The sequence below is a fragment of the Grammomys surdaster genome, unplaced genomic scaffold, assembly GCF_004785775.1.
Source record: "Grammomys surdaster isolate TR1022 unplaced genomic scaffold, NIH_TR_1.0 193, whole genome shotgun sequence".
Classification (NCBI taxonomy): Eukaryota; Metazoa; Chordata; class Mammalia; order Rodentia; family Muridae; genus Grammomys; species Grammomys surdaster.
In genome coordinates, this window is record NW_021604638.1 from 9,521,038 (window position 1) to 9,542,093 (window position 21,056).

The following is a 21,056-nucleotide window of genomic DNA, read 5'->3' on the forward strand; positions in this document are numbered from 1 at the left end:
GTGTGTGTTCATTGAGTATGTGTTCATTGAGTGTGTGTGTTCATTGATTGTGTGTGTTCATTGAGTATGTGTGTTCATTGAGTGTGTGTATTCATTGAGTATGTGTTCATTGAGTATGTGTTCATTGAGTGAGTGTGTTCATTGAGTGTGTCTTCATTGAGTGTATGTGTTCATTGAGTGAGTGTGTTCATTGAGTGTGTCTTCATTGTGTGTGTGTTCATTGAGTGAGTGTATGGTATCTGCTCTGGTCCTGGTTTCTGTTCTCTTGTTCTCCTTAACTGCATTGTAGATCAGATTTCATTTGTTTTTTAAGTTCCCACATGAATCCCCCATAGACCATCAGTTAGTTGAGAGTGATGCTCTTCTCCCAGCTGCCCTTGCTCTCCTCTCCCGTGGGTTTTGCATATTCTGAACGGTACCCAACAGCACTGCTGTAAGTCCCACTGCAGCCCTGGGGGCTAGTATGTGACATTTGCAACTTACCCACAGTACTGCATCTGGATTGATGGACTCAGTGCCCTCCTGGGGAAGGATATGTCCAGTGAGCTAACCAAGAGTGACTTGGACACGTTGCTGAGCATGGAGATGAAGCTCCGACTGCTGGACTTGGAGAACATTCAGATCCCGGAGGCACCACCTCCAGTCCCCAAGGAGCCCAGCAGCTATGACTTTGTCTATCACTATGGCTGAGCAGCAGAGGACTGGGCCCAGGAGAGACACATTGGCGCCCGTGCCTTGCCCTCCACTTGTACAAACTCTGTAGTGATTGTGGCAACTACTCCTCAAACCCAGTGGGACCCAGAGTTTCTCTCTGTTCCATCCACTGGGAGTCATGAAGTCAGGGCATGCTGCCCTCCTCAGCACCACAGAGCCTGGGTTGGGCTTGGAGGAGTGAATTCCAGATGTTCTTGCCTCCCACTCTGCATCTGCGTCTGCATCTGCATCTGGTACTTGACCGACTGACAGCCATCCCCTTTCCTTTCAAGCCTACTCTGGTTTGCAGGAGAACTGGTGTGTGCTAGAGCTGGTCCATGAAAGGCTGCCATGGAGACAAGAGGCCTGAGGATGTTGAGAGCCTTTAGTGGCTCAGGCAAGAACAGCCCTTGAGCTCTTTCTTAATAGGTCTCTGAGGGCTCATTCCAGCCTCATCCTGTGCCAAGATGCTGCTGCCTCTGGGGTTTGGCCCTACCATCTCTGGTCTCTAGAGATGCCCATCTCTCGTCCATGAAGGTATTAGGACAGGTAGTAATTTCCCCCCAAGCACTCAGCCTCATCCCGGCCAGGCAGAGGCCCCAGCCTGAGTCCTGCTCTCTTAGGCTCTAGGAGTGCTGCAGGGAAAGGCAGGCTGAGGCCTCTAGCTCACCCCCACCAGTTCTATCTTTTCAGTGCTGAGGAAGAATGCTCCCATGCCCCCTTAGTTAAAGGCCCTTCTGCTTGCTTCCCCTTTCCCCCAGACAAGGGGCACTGCCTTCCTTTCTCTCCTTCCTGGCACTGTGGTTTCTGCCATTAGCCATGATTTCACAGCGGCTGGGGCCACAGCTGTGCCACGGGCCTTCATGGGTGCTGCAGCACTGGAAGCACACGCACAGCTCTTCCCTTGAACGCATGTTCACACGGTGGTATTCAGTACTGGTAGCTTGGCATGGTGGGTACTACCCGATGAAGAGTGTATATATATTTTCTCTACTATAGGCCATACTTATACAGACATGTATATATATTTATATAAGATCTTCCTATCCTAGGACAGAATGTTGAAGGGAAAATAAAACTGAGAGCAAAACTGTAGTGCCCTCAGTCATGAGCTCCGAGTGTAACCGGAGAGCCAGGGGCTTCCTGTCAGTGATGTGTTTTCAATAAATACTCTTTCATGTAGACTGGTTCCTATCAACACCTCTCCTTCTGCACTTGGTCCCAGCCCCAAGGGTGAGGACCCACCCGGCGGCCTTCATCTCAGTGTGCCTGGGGGCGTCTGGAGAGCTCCCAGCCACTTCCAAGAGCATCTCCCTCTCCCCTCATCTCTCCTGCTCTGTCATGCGCAGACTGCTCACACTCGCTGGCTAAGGATGCTCACAGATTGTGGTACAGGACAGAGTGTTTCCTGCTCATCCCCGCTGGGTACAGCCTGGAAAAGCATACTGTACACCCCCAAGAACCCATCCTCCCTTTTTTTCCCTGCCAGGGACACAGCCAGGGAACAGCTCGAGTACTTATGCCTTTCAAAGAAGACATGTTCTGCACCCCGTGTGTTGCCTGTACTTAGTGCCCAGCCTTCCAGCTGGTGCTTTAAGCTGTTGCTCCCATCAGCAGCCGTGGTAGCTGGGAGGCTTGAAAGAAGGCAGTGATGAAAATAGATACTTCCTCTTGCCACTGTCGGAAGGGGGTGAGGACAGGCGCTTTCAGAAGGCATAGAAAGTGGATGCAACACAGGCCTTGAGGGCTGAACGAAGCCAAGACCTTGGGCTGCGACGGGCACCATTGTAGGTCTTAGGAAGCATTGAATCAACTAATGCTTTCATGATGCCAGCTGGCAGCAGCCTACAGCAGCAGTGTGCACAAAGCACAGCTTACGCTCTGGCCTTGAGCCTTCTGCTAGGAGCCAGGAGCCCAGCCAAGTCATGTGCAAGGATTCCTGTTTGCAGCCAGTCCTAGTAGAGCCCGGATGAGCAGAAGCTGAGAACTGGGCCAGCTGAGTTCTGCACCCCTAGCTTGCATGGCTAGCCCACATACTCTACCTAGAATCTGAGTAGAGGCCACCACAATCTGCTTTCCTGGGCTCCTGGTAAGACTAGATCCTTCTCACCCCGCTTCCTGTCAGGTTCCATTTCCTCTGGGATGATCTTCCCGTACTCAGCCTATTGAATAATTCTCAGAAATTTATAGGCATATGTAATTTCACAAAGTGTCCATTATTTGCCACGACCTTTTACGTCTTTCTAAAATTTAATGGTTGTCACGTCGTTTCCCAGCTGCTTGTGGTCCCAGAAGAAAAAAAGCCCACTACAGAGTTATTAGTATTTGTGATTCTTTCCTGGTGCTCAATTAGGGGAAAGATACAGAGGGACTGTGTTGGAAAGCTTGCTGTGGCCGCCTTAGTTAGATAGCCGCTCTGGCTCCGCCCACCATTACCGGCTTCCGGCGGAAGTCTCGCCTCCAGCGAAACAGTACCCATCTGGAGCTTCCGGCAGGAGTCTCCGGGCGGGAGCCCGGGCGGAGGTAAGTGGGCGTGTGGTGGGCGGTCCCCTGCGTTCTCGCCCGGCCTCAGTTTCCCCAGCCTTGCTGTGGCTCTGTGCCCGTTCGCCTGGCATTCACCAAGCACTTACGAGGGGCCAGGTCTTAGTGGGGGAACCAGATTGGTCCTGCCGAGCAGGCGCGGCAGGGACACGTGAGCAAACACAATCGTCACGCGGTGGGAAGTGCCACGCGCACTGGGGGCCCTGGGGAAGGGGACAAGAGCAGAGAGCATCAGGTTGCCGAGGAGGACACCGGCTGATGTGCTGGGCACACGGCCGTACGTGGGATTGCAGCTGGCAGGCAGGATCCAGGGAGGACTTGCGGACCCAGCCCAGGGCTCTCCAGTCTACTGAAACCGGCAATCTCAGTTTCTTTCCCGGTTGCAACTTAAAGGAAGGAAGGGGCTTATTTCCCCCCATAGTTCTTTGTGCAGTCTGTCGTGAGGAAGTCAGGTCAGACCGCGCTTGAAGCAGCTGGTCACCTCGTTTCCACAGTCCTGAGGCATAGAATCTTGAGAGCCATCAGTTTTTGCTAGTGTCCCTCTCCCCTCTTTGTGGAGTCCAGGAGTCCCTGGCCACAACTACATGAGTGTCCTCACATCAGTTAACCTGATCAAGAGATTCTCTTTCTCGTATGCCCGGAGCCCCCTCCCAGGTGAACCTAGATTCTGTCAGGTTGACCACACTAACCGTCCATCACACCAGTCAGTCTCTGACTCTGTGGACTGCAGGCACGTGCAGTCAGTAGGTGAACGGAAACTGTGGCAGGTGGAGACCTGAGGATTATTAAGATAGCTCCTTGAAGCACCTTGAGGTTGAGCTGTCAGTTGGTGCTACTGGGCTCCTCTTTCTTCACAGAGAGATTGGAGTGATCTTGGTGGGTTGGAAATGAGGGCCGCAAAGAGAGGCTGGGTTCCAGCCCTCAGGCCTCAGTGGTGCTTACAGGCTGAGTTAGAGAGAAAGCTCTGGCCAAACCGCTCTGCAGGAAACAGAAGACTCCAGAGAGTGTGGCAAGTTGCACCCACTACGTCTCTGAGGAGGAAGCTGTCAGTTTCGTGAGAGGAGCCACAGAAACCTGGGCTCTGGTGAGGCGGCAGGGAAAGAGTAACTGCGGCCTGTGTGAACAGCCTGACAGACTGAGGTAAGGGAGTGGGCCTGGCATTGGGAAGCTTTGCTGTAGGTGACAGAATGACTCCTACTGTAGGCCAATGCCAAGTGCTGTTCCTTGTGCCAGTGATACCCCTGCCCCAAGACCACATGGCTAGAGAAACTGAGTCCACGCAGGCCAGATGACTCGGAGTCTCGGTCATAGGTGACACAGATGGATTTTCTCACAGGTCTTTGATGTTAGAGTCCGTGCTCTGAAGCACTAAGCTGTACACCCACGGTCCAGCTGAGGAGGTAGAGGGCAGCCAAGTGCTACAGCACTGCCCCACCCTGCTCTGAGGTAGCCGCTGTTTCTCGGGGAAAGGGAAGTTTACTGAATTCCTTGCTTGAGTAGCTGTGATTAGAAGCCTGCTCTCCCTTACCATGGAGGGAAGGTGAGGACCTTAGGGGTTGTACATCTGTGTAGCCAGTGTGAGGCAAACCACTGCTTAGTGAGGACACACTGAGTGAGTGGCTGTCTGCTTCCGGGGTCCTTTCTAGCTGAGCTCTGTCTGTGTGGGGGGATAGGTGACTTCCTGCATGGTGCCCCATAGAGGACGGAGCTGGACAAGCTCTCTGAAGGAAAAGCAAGGCTTGAACAGTGGACAGATGTCAGTACAGTGACCCAGGAGGAAGTGAACAGAAGTAGACAGGTTAGTAAGTTGAGAGAAAGGGGAACAGGATACCTGGCGTGTAGGATCCCCATGACTGTCTGGGAAGGGGAGGCAGTGGTTCTTACGGTGTTCTTAGGCTGTTCTGGAGTATTTTGGAGACTCAACCCAGACCCTCCATGTGCTAGGCCAGCACTACAAAGTAATTTCTAGACACTGTCTGAGTTGTTACAACTTGGGGTCAGAGACATGATGCTTGTGGCATCTGGTGGCTAGAAACAGGGATTTGTTAACAGATTGCAGCATAGAAGACTGACGTCGCCCAGACAGAGTCAGTAATGCCAGGCTGCAGAGGCCTAGCCTTGAGAGAATGTGAACCTGGAGGTCTGTTTGAAGAAGGTTTGACCCTGGGTCCCCAGCTGTTTAGCAGTGTCCACAGGAGCCTGAGATTAGTGGTCCAGGTGAACAGGTCTGGTCAGCAGTTGGATCTGTCTCTGGAGTTCATGGTGACCAGAGCTGGTTGCATGCCGGGGGGGTGATGTCAGCCTTTAGAAAGTGGGTCAGGATACAAGGCTGCCTTAGCCGAGCAGGGCAGGGCCTCCCCCTGGACCCACCATGCCTTGGGTCACAGCCTGTTGTTTATTAACCTGGACGTCAGCGGCGCCCACACTGTGGTGTGAAAGAAAGGTATTGGTGGTGAAATGAGACATGTGTCCCCCTGTCCGTTTCTGTGGTGCTGGAGTCACCATGAGACCACTGGTGAGTTCCTCTTGCTGTAGCAATCACGAGAGTGAGCCCACCATGAGGGGAACCTCGCAGCCACCATGCCCACAGCCCCAGAGCTGTGAGCGCTGTTGCTGTCCGCAGAGCAGGTTTTCCAGAATGAGAACTCTTAGTTCCACTTGGGCAGCACACATGGTGTTCTTAACAATTTCAGTGTATGGCAGAGCCCTGGAAAATGTCATTTGCTGAAGCCAGTGGCCAACCCTTTGCTTTGGTGACTCCCAGAGGTGCTCAGAATGCAGAATCCTTTGTAGCCTTTAAAGTCCCTGCTCACTAAACGCTGGCACCTCCTCCAGGTCACCACCCAGGGCTCCCGGGCTCCTCTATCTTAGCCACAGTCCAGGAGTCCTTTGAACAAAGCTCACAGCCAACTCAGTTTGCCCTCTGGGAGATGAGATAACAGGTTCCAGAGTGCAGAGCAGTCTGTCCAGCCTGGTCAGAGAAGAGCCTGATCTCATGATTCTGGAAGGCTCCCAGAGGAGTTGACATTTCAGCACGGTGGGGAGGAAATACCTGTAGTACACCTGAAAAAGCAGACGCTGCCTAACAGTGAGCCAGGGCTCACCCACGCAGAGCCAGGGCCCCTGAGCCAGGCTTGCCCTTGCTGGGCTGACTGACAGGTGGTAGTTTGCGTTGGCAGGCAACTCCTCTCTGGGAGTAACTGTTAGAGATCAGGTACAGCTGACCCACTTGAGTCCTAAAGACCTGAAATCTCATCCACACTGTCTGTCATAGAGTCACCAGACTGAAAGGGAACAAAGAGAAGGGCAGGTGTCTGTACAGCCCTCGTGGATGTAACCTTACAAGCATTACACAAGGGAACGGAGTGTGCCACTGAGAGCATGGCCCCGAGCATGAGGCCCTGGGTTCTGTCCACAGCACTAAAAAGAAAAAAAGGTCTGCCTACTCAAATCACACCCCTCTCAGTTGCTACCAAAAAAGTAGGAGAGCGATGGGCCATAGACAGGCTCCTGAAGAAGAGAATTTGTACTGAAGTGGGTCGAACTGAGGAAGGGTGGGCTGGGTGTGGTGTTCCCTCCACCCCTGCTGGAAACAGACCAGCAGCGATTGACTAGACCAGATTAGACCTTGGACCTCCAGGCAGGGCTTTGGCCTTCATGAAGGCAGCTGGGAACTGCTGAAGGGCTGGAGCAAGGGCTGATGAGACCACTGTTTATCTGTTGAAAGTCATAGTAGGGCCATGTGGAAGACAATTTGAATGTACACTTGAGTCTCAATACCTGGACTGGGGTGGGACCCGTGCCCTCTGCTGTCTCTTGGTGGCCAGAGCTGGTCTGTAGCCACGCCACCAGACCTCGCCTCTCTTCTCTCCAGCAGTAGAGCTGGGGGCCTGTGACCTCTGCATCCAGCTAACCATGGGACAGTTTGGCTGTGGTCACCAGCCCCTTAGGTGAGGACTCCATCAAGGGCCCAGTGCCCGTTCCACATCATGGAGGCCGGGAGAACTCTTCCAGCCAGGAGAGCTGCCCTTTGAAAACCGTGGTCCAGTCTTGCTGGCTCTCCCTGCCAGCCATCTTCAAGAGAGGCTCCCATTCCTGCTGGCCCACGGATGGGGAGGTGGGCCCTGGACGTCGCCTTTGTGTGGAAGGCAGTGCTGACCCTGGGTCTGGTCCTCCTCTACTACGCCTTCTCCATAGGGATCACGTTCTACAACAAATGGCTGACAAAGGTAACGGGCGAGGGCAGCCGTAGTCGTACACTTGCACTGGGTCATGGTGGCTTTTCCTGGATGCTGGTCCCAGGTGGCCTAAGCAGGTGGCTTCCAGGGGTGCTGGTAAGGAAACTGGGCAGGGAGTGAGTTCCTGGGCTGCCACTTCTCTGTGTGACCTCCACAGTGGGGACTAACCCTTTGTTCCACGGGGTCACGCAGAGCACTGGATTGGCCCCTGCCACCACAGGGAGGAGATAACGGGGCTGTGTGGCATCTCTCCACTCCCGCTGTCTGCTTTGGGTCCCACAGAGCTTCCACTTTCCGCTCTTCATGACCATGCTGCACCTGGCCGTGATCTTCCTTTTCTCTGCCCTGTCCAGGGCACTGGTCCAGTGCTCCAGCCACAGGGCCCGGGTGGTACTCAGCTGGACTGACTACCTCAGAAGAGTGGCCCCCACAGGTAAGCCCAGCGTGAAGAGCGCTGCCAGAAAGCAGAAGCATTTGTGGCCACACACTACCTGCCCCTACCTCCCAAGTCTGTGTCTCAGCCAAGCACGCAGCGTCCTTGTCGGTGCTGGTTCATGTGGTCCTCGGTGGCTCCAAGCGCAGAACAGAACCATGTGGCCATGCTGGGTTGGGGTAAAAGATTTCCTGGGACTAGTCTTGAGTGGGCAAGAGGTCAGAAAGGGAGCTGAGAACTCTGCTGGACAGAGGAGTAGGAGGAAAGGGGGTTAGCAGGCTGGGCTAGTGGGGGGCCATGTGCCCCTTGAGCAGTTAATCCTCTTGTGTGGAACTGTTTGAACTGTTTAGCAGAGTTGAGTAACAGGCCTAGCCAGTCAGGATGGGCCCCAGCCCTAAGCACATAGACTCTGACTAGGGGTTCACCTTGAATTGCTTGGTGGAAAGGAAAAGCAGGCAGGGCCTCAGGTGTTTCAGCCTCATGCTTGCCAACTGGCTGCCCTGGCTGGGTGTCCCTGTCCCCACAGCACTGGCAACAGCGCTTGACGTGGGCCTGTCCAACTGGAGCTTCCTCTACATCACTGTGTCGCTGTGAGTACTGACCACACCTCTGCCCCCTTCAGGCCAAGCTTACTTGCTCTGGCCAGCAGCCCCCCCCCCCCCCGCCTCCTCCCCGGCACCTGGCAGCACTCCAGGAAGCCTCCAGCTCTTTCATAAGCCCAGAGCAGAGAGATAGGCTGTACCTGCTGGCCAGGAGCCAAGGGGGAGCCAAGGGGGAGCCAAGGGGCTAGACAGAGCAGCCATGAGTTCTTCCAGGGTGGGTAGGGGTTAGGGATGGGAGGAGGCAGGTGGCAGAGAGGAGGACCAGGCAGTGGAGCACCGCGTGTCAGCCCACCTGTCGCTTCAGAGAGTCCAGCCCCTCACTTCTCTTTATCCAAGTTCCTGTCATCCTTACCTGGTCTCTACCAACAGCCAGGTAAAGAACAGACTGAGTAAGCTTGCTGTTAGACCCACAGTTCACCCCCCAGTGACAGTCAGGCCTCTTAGAGACTTCTTCCTACGAAAGGTGGCATAGCCGCACAGACCCCACTGGCTGGCTCCTTTCGGTCTTTGGGGTCTGGTTGCCCTCAGGTGGGTCTGCAGCCATGCATTGTGGGTCTCTGCTCTACTCCAGGTACACAATGACCAAATCCTCTGCTGTGCTCTTTATCCTGATCTTCTCTCTGATCTTTAAGCTGGAGGAGCTGGTGAGCCCCACATCCCTTGTCTCTGAGGCAGGAGACTGCCGGCCCCTGTCTCTGGAATGCCTTTCTCTGGGAGGGGACCTAGATAGGATGATGACCGAATGTTTAGAAACAAGTGCGGCAGGGTCAGCGTGGGCAACTCGGTGGCTCCTGATTGTTGGGGGAGGGGCACTTGGAGCCTGGAATGGGGACCAGTCCTTGAGTATTTCATAATAAGTATGACATTAGGAACATGCCCACTGCATGAGTCCGTCAGTGGGCCAGGACCTTTGTAGGCGATGAGGCATAGAAGGAAGGGTGCTGACCCCCAGTGCAAACCTGGCACATACTTGAGCCTGGAGCTCCAGTGAGCTGTACTGTCTCCCCTCTAGCGTGCAGCCCTGGTCCTGGTAGTCCTGCTCATCGCTGGGGGCCTCTTCATGTTTACCTACAAGTCCACACAGTTCAATGTGGAGGGCTTTGCCTTGGTGCTGGGGGCTTCGTTCATTGGTGGCATCCGCTGGACCCTTACACAGATGCTTCTGCAGAAAGCCGATCTCGGTGAGCCCCTGGGGAGGGTTGGGGGCTGGGTAAACATAGGCCAACAGGCCCAGCCTGACAAAACTTGCCCTGTCCTGTCCTGCAGGCCTCCAGAATCCCATCGACACCATGTTCCACCTGCAGCCACTCATGTTTTTGGGGCTCTTCCCTCTCTTTGCTATATTTGAAGGTATGTTCGGTCTTCTCCCTCTGGGTACCATAGAACAGTGGATCCAACATTACCACTCTGAGCTCAGCACAAGGCTAGCCACAGAGGTTGCCTGGATCCAGAACTCAGTCCCTCCCCAGCATCTGTGGTTTGGGAATAGACAGATACACAGAATGACTAGATCCCATGAGGCAAAGATGCAGAGGAATTAGGTGTGAAATACAAGGAGCCAGCGAGGAGGGTGAGGAGCCCAGAGGCACCTGAGCTATTTGTGACCTTTTAAGTGCATAGGTTTGACATCACCTTATGACCAGATATGGAGGGCTGTTGTCATCCCTATTCAGCAGGAGAAAGAAACTGAGGAAACAGATAACGTTGAAAACTTGCCCACAGTCCCATACCTCATAAGCAAGCCAGACTAGGTGCCCCCAGCCTGGCATCAGGAGGCTAGGCCCACTGTCATACCGTGTACATGCCTCCCAGGGAGCAGAGTCCCTGTCTGTCACAGGTGGAATGTCTGGATTGGAGAGGCGGGTGGTAGAGGATGAGTCAGGGGTGGGTGAACTGATGACATCCGGGTACCCTGGCAAGCAGGGCTGGAGCTGGGCCGTGGATGTTTGCCAGCATGGGCAGAGTGGCGCCTTCCACAGCTGGGGTTGGGGGACAGCCTGGGTACATGGACAATTGTTCCGTCTCCTGTGGCTTTGAGGAGAAGCAAGGCCAGGGGGTGTACAAGGTGGACAGAATGTTGTCACCTGTCTTCCTCCAGTGCTTTGGGATTAGTCTTTGTCCCTTGTTTACCTTCCTTCTCAGCGTCCCAACTGTCCTCAGGGTCATTACAGAAAATTCCATCCCACATTCATTTAAGTTTCAAGCAGCGAAGCGTCTCCAGCCTCTGTGAGGAAATTATTCCGCAGCCCCGTTGTCCGGGAAACTTGTGTGTGGAGCCTCATGCTTTTCCTTTTTCAAATCTCTCCCCATTCCTTCATTATGCCCCTTGTAGCAAACACCACACTCACCCCCTTCCAGGCCCTCTCACTGTTCCCGCTCTGCAAACCTCATCCGCAAGCCCCTGGTCGCTGCCACTTAGCAAAGCTGCATGGACTTAGCGCCTTTAATCTTCTCTGGTAAATTAATCCCCCAAGCGCCTTCATTACTTATGTTGCTCTTCCCCAATTCCCTTCAATTTGCCTTTGCAGCGCTCTGAGCCCGGCACCAAACAAGATGGCTCTCATCGTCGCCAGGCTGCTGGCCTGGGGCACGCTGCTGTGGAATTTTGCACCCCTACCCCCTTCTTAACCCCCCAAAGTTCTCATCTCTCTTCAGTGCCCTCCTGTGTCTCCTGTGCCCAGTGGATGCCAACCTCATCCACTCTTAACACACCCTGTGCCCTTGCTGTAGGACGAGCCTGGGAACCCTTTAAGAAGGAGCCCCCCCACCGCCGGAAAATCTAAGCAAAAATTGGTGTGTTGTTCAGTATGCTCTGGGGCAAGGGGCCGCAGCTTCATCCTGAGTTTACATATGTGTGGTTTGGGTATTGTGTAGCCCAGGCTGGACTTGAGCTTTCTGTGTAGCTGATCCTTGAACCAGTCATCTGCCCCCTACCCCCATGCTATGATTACAGGTGTGTACCACCAACTCAGCTCAGGGGTTATGGGGGGTTGTTTTTATTTTTGAGATAAGCTCATTAGAGCTGAATGTCATACTGAAGAAGTGACAATCTAGTCGCTGTCCTGTCATTCTGTCAGTAGGGAAACCCACAGCCAAAAGGGGCTGTCTCTACCATAGTTCATACATGGCTTTATAGTAGTAAGGCCCAGAAGCTGGGCTGTATAGATCAGTGGTAGAGCATAAGGCTCTGGGTTGTCAGTAGTGTGTGTGTGTGCGTGTGCGTGTGCATGTGTGTACATTCACTTGCAGATAATCTGAAGGTGAGGGATCTCATAGATGTATATTTTGCATTCCTATACAGTCAGCCTCCACTGGAGCCCACAGATACAATTCCTCCTGTTCCGATAATGGACATGCATTGGCCTGGGCTCTGTAGTACCCACCTTGGTCCTGAGTCTCAGGCCATCTGTGGGGGGGACTATTTTAAAGCTCCCATTCTTTCTCCTACCTCAGATAACCAGCCCCATCCCCTACACCCCAGCACACCATGCTGAGGAAACACAGCGGTTATTGAGTAGGACCAGCCAGGCTGTGCAGGCCCTCGCCTCCCACTCTCTCCCTGTTGCTTTCAGGTCTCCATTTGTCCACCTCTGAGAAGATCTTCCGCTTCCAGGACACAGGGCTGCTCCTGCGGGTTCTTGGGAGCCTCCTCCTTGGCGGGATTCTGGCCTTTGGTTTGGGCTTCTCTGAGTTCCTCTTGGTCTCCAGAACATCGAGCCTCACACTCTCCATCGCTGGCATTTTTAAGGTACACACTAGAAAGTGACCCCAAACCTACCCTGGAAGGAGCCCCAGGAGGGCTTCTAGCAGCTCTGCCTGTTTCTGCACTCTGAGAGGGTTGGAGAACAGGCGGCAGAATATGGCCCAGGGTGTGCTGTGGCTTTCCCCTGTGGAGTTGAGCAAGTGTCACTTGTCGCCAGCACATAGCTCTGAGGATGCAGGCCAGGCCTCACACACCAGGCCTGTGGTGTGCCTACATTGTACCGGACTGGCAGCTTGAGTTACATGGTAGGTAGCCTGGAGCACTCAAGGTTGATCGGTGAAAAGTCCCAGCATTGAGAGCTGGACACATGGGCCAAGTCTATGGAGAAGTTTCTGTGTGGCCGGGTAGACCCCATGCTGGAGCAGTGACACCCAAAGCAAAGGTTTGGGTGTTAAGCATCTTCTAGCTATGATGAGGAGAGGCCTGTCTCAACAAAGCCATGCTGAGAGCTGTCTATCTGTGGGTGCCTAGCAACAGCAGACTCCCTAACTGCTGAGGGCACCTGTACAGTAGTAGTCTTGGGGGTTGGTTGGCATTCTGCTTTGGCTGAGAGTCATGCATCTGCGTCTTAGTAACACCAGGTCTGTAGGCCAGTGATCTGGGCACAGAGGTCCCAACTTCTGCTTGTCACATCAGCTGGTCTGGCCTCGGCCTCAGTGTACACAGAGCCCTGCCCTCCTGACCACAGAGTCAGCTTCTAACCCATGTCTTGCCTCTACCCACAGGAAGTCTGCACCCTGCTGTTGGCAGCTCACCTCCTGGGTGACCAGATCAGCCTCCTGAACTGGCTGGGCTTCGCCCTCTGCCTCTCGGGCATCTCCCTGCATGTGGCCCTCAAGGCCCTACATTCCAGAGGTACCGTGGCCTCCTTCCCAGGGCTTGGTATTACTGACTGTCCCGCCATCCAGCCACCTCTAACCAGCTGTTGCTGTAGCATGGGACTTGTGCCAAATGGTGCTGCCACCCTGGGAGGACATGGGGCCATCCCCAGAGAAGTTTACTAGGTCAGTAACTGTGGTGTATCTACCCCAAGGTGATGGTGGCCCTAAGCCCCTGAAGGGCCTGGGGTCCAACGCTGACCTGGAGCTGCTGCTCCAGAGCAGCCATCAGGAGGAAGAGGACGGTGAAGAGGAGTATTTTGTGACCCAGGGGCAACAATGACCAGCCCAGGAGCAGCAGACGCAGGCTACTCTGCGGTCAGCACTCCTGGCAAATCTCGACCAGGTTCAGGGGCCCAGCCACCTCCTCAGAGCAGCTGCAAGTGGTGGCCTCAGAGCTGCCTGTAAGGCTCTGAGACTCCTGCTCTTAATGTGGAGCTTGGTCCCAAATAGTGAGTGCCAGGCTAACCCCAGACCTGAGCTGTCAGTGAAGGGAGCCAGTGGCCTGTCTCCACCGTTGCTCTGGCTCCAAGAGCCAGGGTGAATTAAGAGGTGAGGTAGCTTTTCAGATTCGGATTGTGGGGCAGCTGGAAAGGAGTCATGGAGAGGCTGGGCCTCATCACCTGGACAGCAGCTTCCTCAGAGAGAAGGTTTATTTATAGTTGAAATAATGATTTCCTTCTCCACAGCCCAGTGTTGCCTAAGGCATGAGAGCAAGGAGAGCCCTGGAACCTGGCCTCTCCTCCATTCCCTGCCTGGGGCCTTGCCGTCTGCCCTGCCTTCTGTAGCCCATGCTCCTCTTTGTGCCCCAGGCCCCATCCTTGGGGCCACACCATGGACCCACCACAGGAAATAAATGAGTGTTTGCTCAGTGCCATCCTCTGCAGACCGCCAGTTCCACAGCCCAGCTTTGCATTCTGGCTCCGTCTTGTACTTGTTGTGTGACCTTAAATGGATAACTTAGTTTCTCTGTGCTGTAGGTTGTGTATCTGTTTTTAAAAGGTGGGGTTTTAAAAAGGGGATATTGTCTATCTCAAGCTTTCTGGAAAATCTTACGGATTAAGTGTTATGTATTCTTAAAATACTGCCGAGAACCAAGAGACCAAGACTTAGAAAAGGAAGAATTTACTGGCACAGGGCAGGAGGGACTCGGTTCTGTAACGTGAGCCATTTGTGCCCTTCTCTAGGCTGTGCTGTGGGGCTGAGCCCTCTTGTGACCTGACACCTGATGGTTGCACCTTCCTCAGAGTTCTCCTCTGCCTCAGCAGGGGAGATGCTGGCCCAGGAGGCTTGCTTGAAGTGCTTCAGACACTCACAGCAGGTGGCGCCATTTGCCCACACTGTGGTTCCAGCCCTGCCTGCTGCCACCCCTGTCCAAACCCTGGCAGCAGAGGGTGCCCGACGCAGTGATGTCTGTGTGGCTTTGGGCAAAGACCCAGGAGGGGCTCTGTGTGGAATTGGTGCGGCTGGAGCAGCATTGGTTCTACCCAGAACACGAGCCGGACTCCAGGCTTGTGGGAAGGACAGATAGTAAATATTTCCACTGAGGACCATATGGTGTCTGTTGCAACTTGAAGCAGAAAAGAACCCTTGCATGGCACAGACACAAAGGGGCGTGGCTACATCCCAGTAAAATCTGGTTTCCAAAAGTGAGTTCTTCCCCATCCCTGCTGTAGAGGGATCCCTGTGAGCTCAGAGTCTGGCAGGGAGACTGAGGCCCAGGAGCAGCCAACCTCAAAGGAACTGAACCGGTGATCAGCCTTGAATCCCAGTTCCCTGCCAGTTCCACACTCCAGAGAGCTACCTTAGCTGGCCCCTGCCTGTCTGGGGCCTGCAAGCTCAGAGGTCAGGATTACAGAATGCTCTTGTTCCAACCCAATGATGTGGGAAGAGCCAGGCCAGGAGGGGCCAAGAAGGCTGCCTGTGAGGGAGAGAGCCGCACAGCCCACAGGCTCAGGTGGATGAGAGCTTCCTGTCTGCTCTGCACCGCCCCCTCTCCAGGACACAATCTGGCACTGCTGTCTGGTGCAGTAATTACAGGGTGTGGAGTGGGTCCTCGCCACTCACATGTTGGGTTCAATGACAGCCCCTCACTTAGCAGCAATTACCAGCCAGGCCTAGAGGAGGCCTCCCTTCCCTCCTCCCCCACCCGGCCCACCCAGTTGCCTGGCCTCCTGGTCTAGACTGTCCACCCTCAGCCCTGAGCCCTCCAACCACCCATGCTGTCTGCAGCCACTGCATCTTGGGGGCTGCAGCGTCACCATGGCAACTCAGCGTTTGCCCAGGTTGAGGGAAGCTGAGGATGTGACTGGTCTCTGAGGCTGTACAAGTCTGTCCCCAGCTCCCAGGCTGCTGCAGCAGTGGAAAGGGGGGGTGGCGGTTGACCTAGGTCTGAGTTTTAAGTGCTTACATGCCCACCACCTCTCCCAGGAGCCCACAGTGGGAGAAAGGTTAATGACCCCAATATACTAGGATGCTTGTGGTTGGTGTGCAGACAAGAACAAGCCAGAGGTTTGCTGAGAGCCTGGTATACCTGCATCTTTAATTCTGGTACCCTTTCTACCTTTGGAGCTCAGGGGATCATCTCCATCTGTTTCTTCCTGTGCTGTGAAGATCCCAGTAACCTGAGAGAATTTGCCCCATGGTACCAGCAAGCTTCTTATTTATCATGAATTGGCACAGGCAAAAGACCTGAGGGTGGAGGACCTTGGAGCATCTTTCCAGGGGAAGCCATCCAGGGAATGTTGGCCCCATGGCCGACTCCTGCACTTGAAGGCAGAGTCCTTTGTCCTAGCCCAGGGAAAGAGAGCAGGGGTGGGAAGAACAGGACAGAAAGGCCACTCCCTGGCCCTCCATGTAAGTTATTTAATGCCAGGTGGCCCAGCACAGCTAGAATTCATGGACCTATTTCATCTTGGCTGTGGAAACTAACCTCGCAGAGGCTGAGGATCTAGAAGTCATCCATTTTTTCTCTGCCCCAGTGGGCAGTTGCTGATCCCCCCCAGCCCAGTCCGTTTCTTTACCCATAAATGGAATAATGCTATCTCCTGAGCAGCCGTGGAGACAAAGAAATGTACGGAAATCCACTCATAGTGCTAGATGCACCGTTATTGGCTCTCGGTATCCAGATTGAAGATGCCACAACCTACCCAGGTGACAAGGGAGAGGAGCCCCAACATTTAGGGGTTATACCCAAGAGCCTCTTGATGGGTGTTGTTTCATGGAGGAATTTCCAGTAATGGAAAAGATGGCTCTGTGGGCAAAAAAAGTGCTTGCCACCAAGCCTGAAATTTGAGTTTGATCCCTGTGCCCCACATGGTGGAAACAACATCTCCCACAGATTGTTGTCTGACCATCATAGTGTGGTACTTTATCATACACCCCTCTCTAAGTGCTATAAAATGTTTTATTGTTTTGTTTGTTTGTTTTAAGTGTGAGTGGGCGGTACTAGTTGTAATTTTGAAATGATTTGTTCAGTAAAATAGGCAAGTTCCCCTCCCCTGCCACCAGCCATGAGCTGCCAGTCCAACCTCCGCCTGCCCCCTAGCCACACAGCCCTGACCTCAGCCAGGCCCCTTCCCCCAGCATCACAGCAACCAATGAGCTTGCCTGCTGTTCCCATGGTTATTTACAGTTTCGTTGGCAACCTAGTACATTTCCCTGAAGCAGGCCAGCAACCCCCAGGCCCTGGCATCTGGTGGCAGGGCCAAACCTTTCTCTTAATGTCTGAGAAGAACTCTCCTGCTGGGGACCAGGAAATCCATCAGAATCCATTCAGGAAATGCTTCTGGAACATCAGCAGGTGCCTGGCTGGTTAAAGCCATGGAGATCATGGAAGTCATTAAAGACCTGCCGCGCCCTCTAGGAACTTGAGCAGAGCTCTGAACTCAGTGGTCCCTCAGAGCTCCCTGGAGGGATGAGAGGCACCACGTTTACCTGTTGCTCCTCTGTCACTGGCAGTGGGCATGCCACTGGAATGAGGCATGACTCCCAGTAGGCAATTTTCTTCAAATCAAGACAGTCCCCCACTGTATCTTGGTGTCCACATTCTCAGGACAACAACCAAGACCCAGGGCCATCAGAGATGTCCACGAGCCTGCAGAGAAGGTCACTAGCATGCATGTGCACATGGGTATTCTTTGAGGAGCAGCTTTTACCTCCTAAAACGTTAGGAAATGTTCATCTAAGGATAGCCAGACTTGCCCAGAATTTCAGCGGGCTCAGAGATATACACTGAAGGCCTTCGGGACATATGATGGGTAGATGACTGACTGGGTAACCGTTGGGTGCATCGATGGATGGGGGGGGGATGAGATGGGAGTGTAGGTGGGTGGATAAATGAAATAGATGGCTGGGTGGGTAAATGAATGAGTAGATGAATGGACAGATGAGGAAATGGGTAAGTGGATTGATGGATAAGTGGGTGGATGGATAAATAGACTCATGGATGGATGAATAGATGATAGATAGATAGATAGATAGATAGATACATCGATACATCGATACATCGATACATGGATAGAAAAGGAAATGAATAGGTACATGGATGGATGGATAGATGGATGGAGAGATGATGGATGATAGATACATTCATACATACATACATACATGGATAGATAGATAGATAGATAGATAGATAGATAGGGAAGTTAGTAGATAAGGAAATTAATAAGTACATGGATGGACTGGGCGGATGGATGGATGGATGGATGGATGGATGGATACATGCATAGATGGATGGGTTGATGGGCGGATGGATCAATGACTAGATGGATAGATGCATGAATGAGTGCATGGATAGACGGATGGATGGATGGATGGATGGATGGACGGACGGACGGACGGATGGATGGACGGGTGAGTAGATGGGTATGTAGGTGTATGTATATATGGATGCATGAGTTGGCAGATGGATAGAGAGGTGGTTGATGAGGAGATAAGCAGACAGTGGTAGGATGAGAGACACAAAAGAGCACAACAGTCGTCTGAACCCATGTGGGTCAGGAGAGCCACTTTGAGAAAGACCTGGCCTTTTGAATTTAGTCCTCAGGAGCTTGCTGAGATACAAGGGCAAAAAGCATGGCACACAAAGGGCAGACAGACATAAAGACACAGAGGTGGGGGTGCCAGGATGTTGCTCCCGCTGTCAGATCAAGGTCACTGTGGCTAGGTGGAAGCGCACAGAAGGGGTGGGAGGAACTGGCTTGCTTCTGAACACTGCATGGACCCTGGAAGATATTCTGACAGGGATTGTCCACCCTGTCCTCTTCAAGGAACAGGTGTCTCGCCTCCCTCGCTGTCACCTCAGCAGTGTGCACTTGCAGGTCCTGGAGAGCACCCATACAGAAGTTTCACCGTTTGCCCATCTGTGCCACCCCTGAATTCTTCAGCCTGCACTCTGGAAGTGGTTGTTATTTAAAGTTCCAGTTTCCAGATTACAGAATGGGCTGAGAGAGATTGTTCTACTTGCCCAAGGTCACTTGCCCAAGGTCACTTACCCTGGTCACTGAACAGAGTCCTTCCTCCCAGAGCCCCACACCTTCATCTCCCCAGCACTGCCACCCTCATAGAGGGATGCCAGGCAGTTTTGAGGCCCTCCTGCCAATCAGGCCCCTCTGCCTAGGGGCAGCAGTAATAGCCTACCACAGGAGGGTGAGGTCTAGCAGGGCAGGGCCCCCTGCTGCTATCTTTTGGCCCTAAGAGGAAGCCCCCACTGAGCCTTGTTCCCAGCTGCCCCATGAATTAAACATGCCCCCGTGGTTAACTCGGTAATGCTTTTATTAATAGTTAATTACTCAACGTGCACTGGGGAAATGAGACTCACTCAGGCCTCGTAAATTAAGGCAGTGATCTCGCGAAGGAAACCAATGGGAGTTCATTACCAGCCCTTCCCTCACTGTACCTCTGGGCTTGCCATTTAGCGGTACTAATCGAGACGTGCTGGGTGGCAGGGTGAAGGGACAGGGACTTTCTGCAGGAAGATGGTACTGGAGAAAGGCATCTGGGCAGGAGGAAGAGCCTGAGGACGGGGGTGACATGCGGACTAGGAAATGTTTGTTATTCTGCGCTTTAGCAGCTGGTCGCCTGCCTGTGTACCCTGTCACCTCCCAGGACTCTCAGACAGGGCAAGGCTGCCTACACTGAGCCAGGAGCTCTCCTCTCACCAATCCAAGCCTGGGTCTGTCTCTGGCTGCTGCCAATTTACACACACATACACACACACACACATTCATACACACAGGCACACACACACGCATATACACCACACATCATACACCACACACACATAATACACCACACACACATACACACACCACACACACACACACACCACACACACACACACACACCACACACACATACACATACCACACACACACATACACACCACACACACACACACACACATTCATACACATAGGCACACATACACGCATATACACCACACATCATACACCACACACACCATACACCACACACACATCATACACCACACACACATACACACCACACACACACACACACATACACACCACACACCACACACACATACACACCACACACACATTCACGCACACGTGCACATACGCACACACCTATACAACTCCCATCAAGACTCACCGTTTCTCCCTTTCTCATTTCACAGGTGTCAAGACTTCGTCTTCTATGTTTTCGTTGTGGCTGAAGCCAATTTCCCATCCTGAGTCTGCTGCCCGGGTGGATAAGGGTCTAGTCTAACCTGCTTAGCTTTTCTAAATTTAACCCTCTCGCGTGTTTTGTTTCCCAGGAGACAGAAGCCCTGGGAAAAGCCCATCTCCCAGGCAAAGACAGCCAGTGTGTACTCTGACCCAACTGTATGCCAAGGCCTGTCCTTGGGGGCCTATGTTTATTGATTTCCGGCTAGGAAACCCCTACTTCTCTGCCCCTCCTCTTCTGAGTCTGAAAGGGGAAATAATAAGACCTATTTTCTGGGGTCATCAAGTATGTATGCTCTTTGAAACATACAAATTCCACATGGCTGCGTTGTTTGTTTGGAAGGTAGTGTGTGTGTGGCGGGGGTCGGGGGGGAGTGGCATGCATGCACAAACATGTGCTATGTGTGCCTGTGCATGGGGGCCAACAGGCAACGTGGTGGTTGTTTCTCAGGACTTGTCCACAGTCTTGTTTTGTTTTTTGAAGAGTTTCCCCACTGGCCTGGAACTCATTCAGTAGGCTAGACTGACAGGCCAGTGATCCAGAATCTAGGGTCTGCCTCTCCTTCCTCTCCTCTCACCCGTTACCCACTTTACCTGCTGTACCCCAGCTTGGATTACAAACATGTGCTACACTTGATTTTTTTTCCTTAAAAGAAAAAAAAGGTCCCCCCCCCCGGCAATGGGCAAAGAGACACCTTGTTGATGGTGTCCTTACATCAGTCAGAGGCAGAGCAGTGTTCGTCTTAGCTTGATGTCTGGCTTGGTGGTCAAAACTGCTTTATGCCTAGGACACATAAAAATCAAATCAAATACAGGCAGTGCAGCCCGGGAGGAGGAAGATAGACAGACCTGTGTTTCTCCATGCCACGTAGTGTGGGCAGAGAAAAAAATGCCCACAGACCTGCCTGCCACCCCATGGTACAGATAAGCAGAACCCTACCTACTCCTATGCACACAGAGACCTGCAGACCACCGTGCCACCCGACCTGTTCCCCCTCCCCCATGCAGGGCACAGGCAGGTGTAGGCATCTGCTTCCCTCCACACCATGCCATGTGTGGATGGAGAGTGTCACTCAGGGGCCCACCAACCACATGGCTGGCCTGCACCGGGAGCCACCACAGTGTGTGAGTGTGTGGTGGACAGGTGGGAGAGAGAAGTGGGGCAGCTTGAGCATTGTGGGGAGAGATGGAACTGGAGACTCGAGGAACAGTG

The 21,056-nt window shown here is 53.3% G+C and overlaps 2 protein-coding genes and 1 pseudogene across 7 annotated transcripts in view; all 3 read left to right on the forward strand.

Moving 5' to 3' along the window:
- Elmo2 (engulfment and cell motility 2) overlaps positions 1-1,875 on the forward strand; it is a 35,961-nt gene extending 34,086 nt beyond the window's left edge. For all 3 annotated transcript variants that reach the window (XM_028769600.1, XM_028769602.1, XM_028769603.1), the window contains one exon: positions 490-1,875. In XM_028769600.1, the coding sequence (XP_028625433.1) occupies positions 490-690 (201 nt within the window). In that variant the 3' untranslated portion in view covers positions 691-1,875. The remainder of the gene's footprint in view (positions 1-489) is intronic.
- Positions 1,876-3,124: 1,249 nt separating this feature from the next.
- Slc35c2 (solute carrier family 35 member C2) lies at positions 3,125-14,121 on the forward strand. Of its 4 annotated transcripts, none has more exons than XM_028769604.1 (11): positions 3,125-3,216; positions 4,219-4,374; positions 7,109-7,463; positions 7,755-7,905; positions 8,432-8,495; positions 9,079-9,151; positions 9,520-9,688; positions 9,774-9,857; positions 12,080-12,255; positions 12,996-13,125; positions 13,304-14,121. In XM_028769604.1, exons 3-11 carry the CDS (start codon positions 7,344-7,346, stop codon positions 13,429-13,431), a joined length of 1,095 nt encoding a protein of 364 aa, XP_028625437.1. In that variant the 5' UTR covers positions 3,125-3,216; positions 4,219-4,374; positions 7,109-7,343; the 3' UTR covers positions 13,432-14,121. The 4 variants fall into 4 exon arrangements, with proteins under 4 accessions (XP_028625437.1, XP_028625439.1, XP_028625438.1 ...); XM_028769606.1 differs by having other exon boundaries at positions 4,908-7,463; positions 13,304-14,034; XM_028769605.1 differs by having other exon boundaries at positions 7,112-7,463; positions 13,304-14,034.
- Positions 14,122-20,511: 6,390 nt separating this feature from the next.
- Positions 20,512-20,640, forward strand: LOC114623109 (annotated as a pseudogene).
- Positions 20,641-21,056: the final 416 nt, after the last annotated feature.

Coding starts and splice junctions, on each gene's coding strand:
- Slc35c2 (XM_028769604.1), top strand. CDS start 7,344: ATGGGGAGGTGGGCCCTGGACGTCGCCTTTGTGTGGAAGGCAGTGCTG. Junction 9,152..9,519: donor TCTTTAAGCTGGAGGAGCTG/GTGAGCCCCACA, acceptor TCTCCCCTCTAG/CGTGCAGCCCTGGTCCTGGT. Junction 12,256..12,995: donor CCATCGCTGGCATTTTTAAG/GTACACACTAGA, acceptor CTCTACCCACAG/GAAGTCTGCACCCTGCTGTT.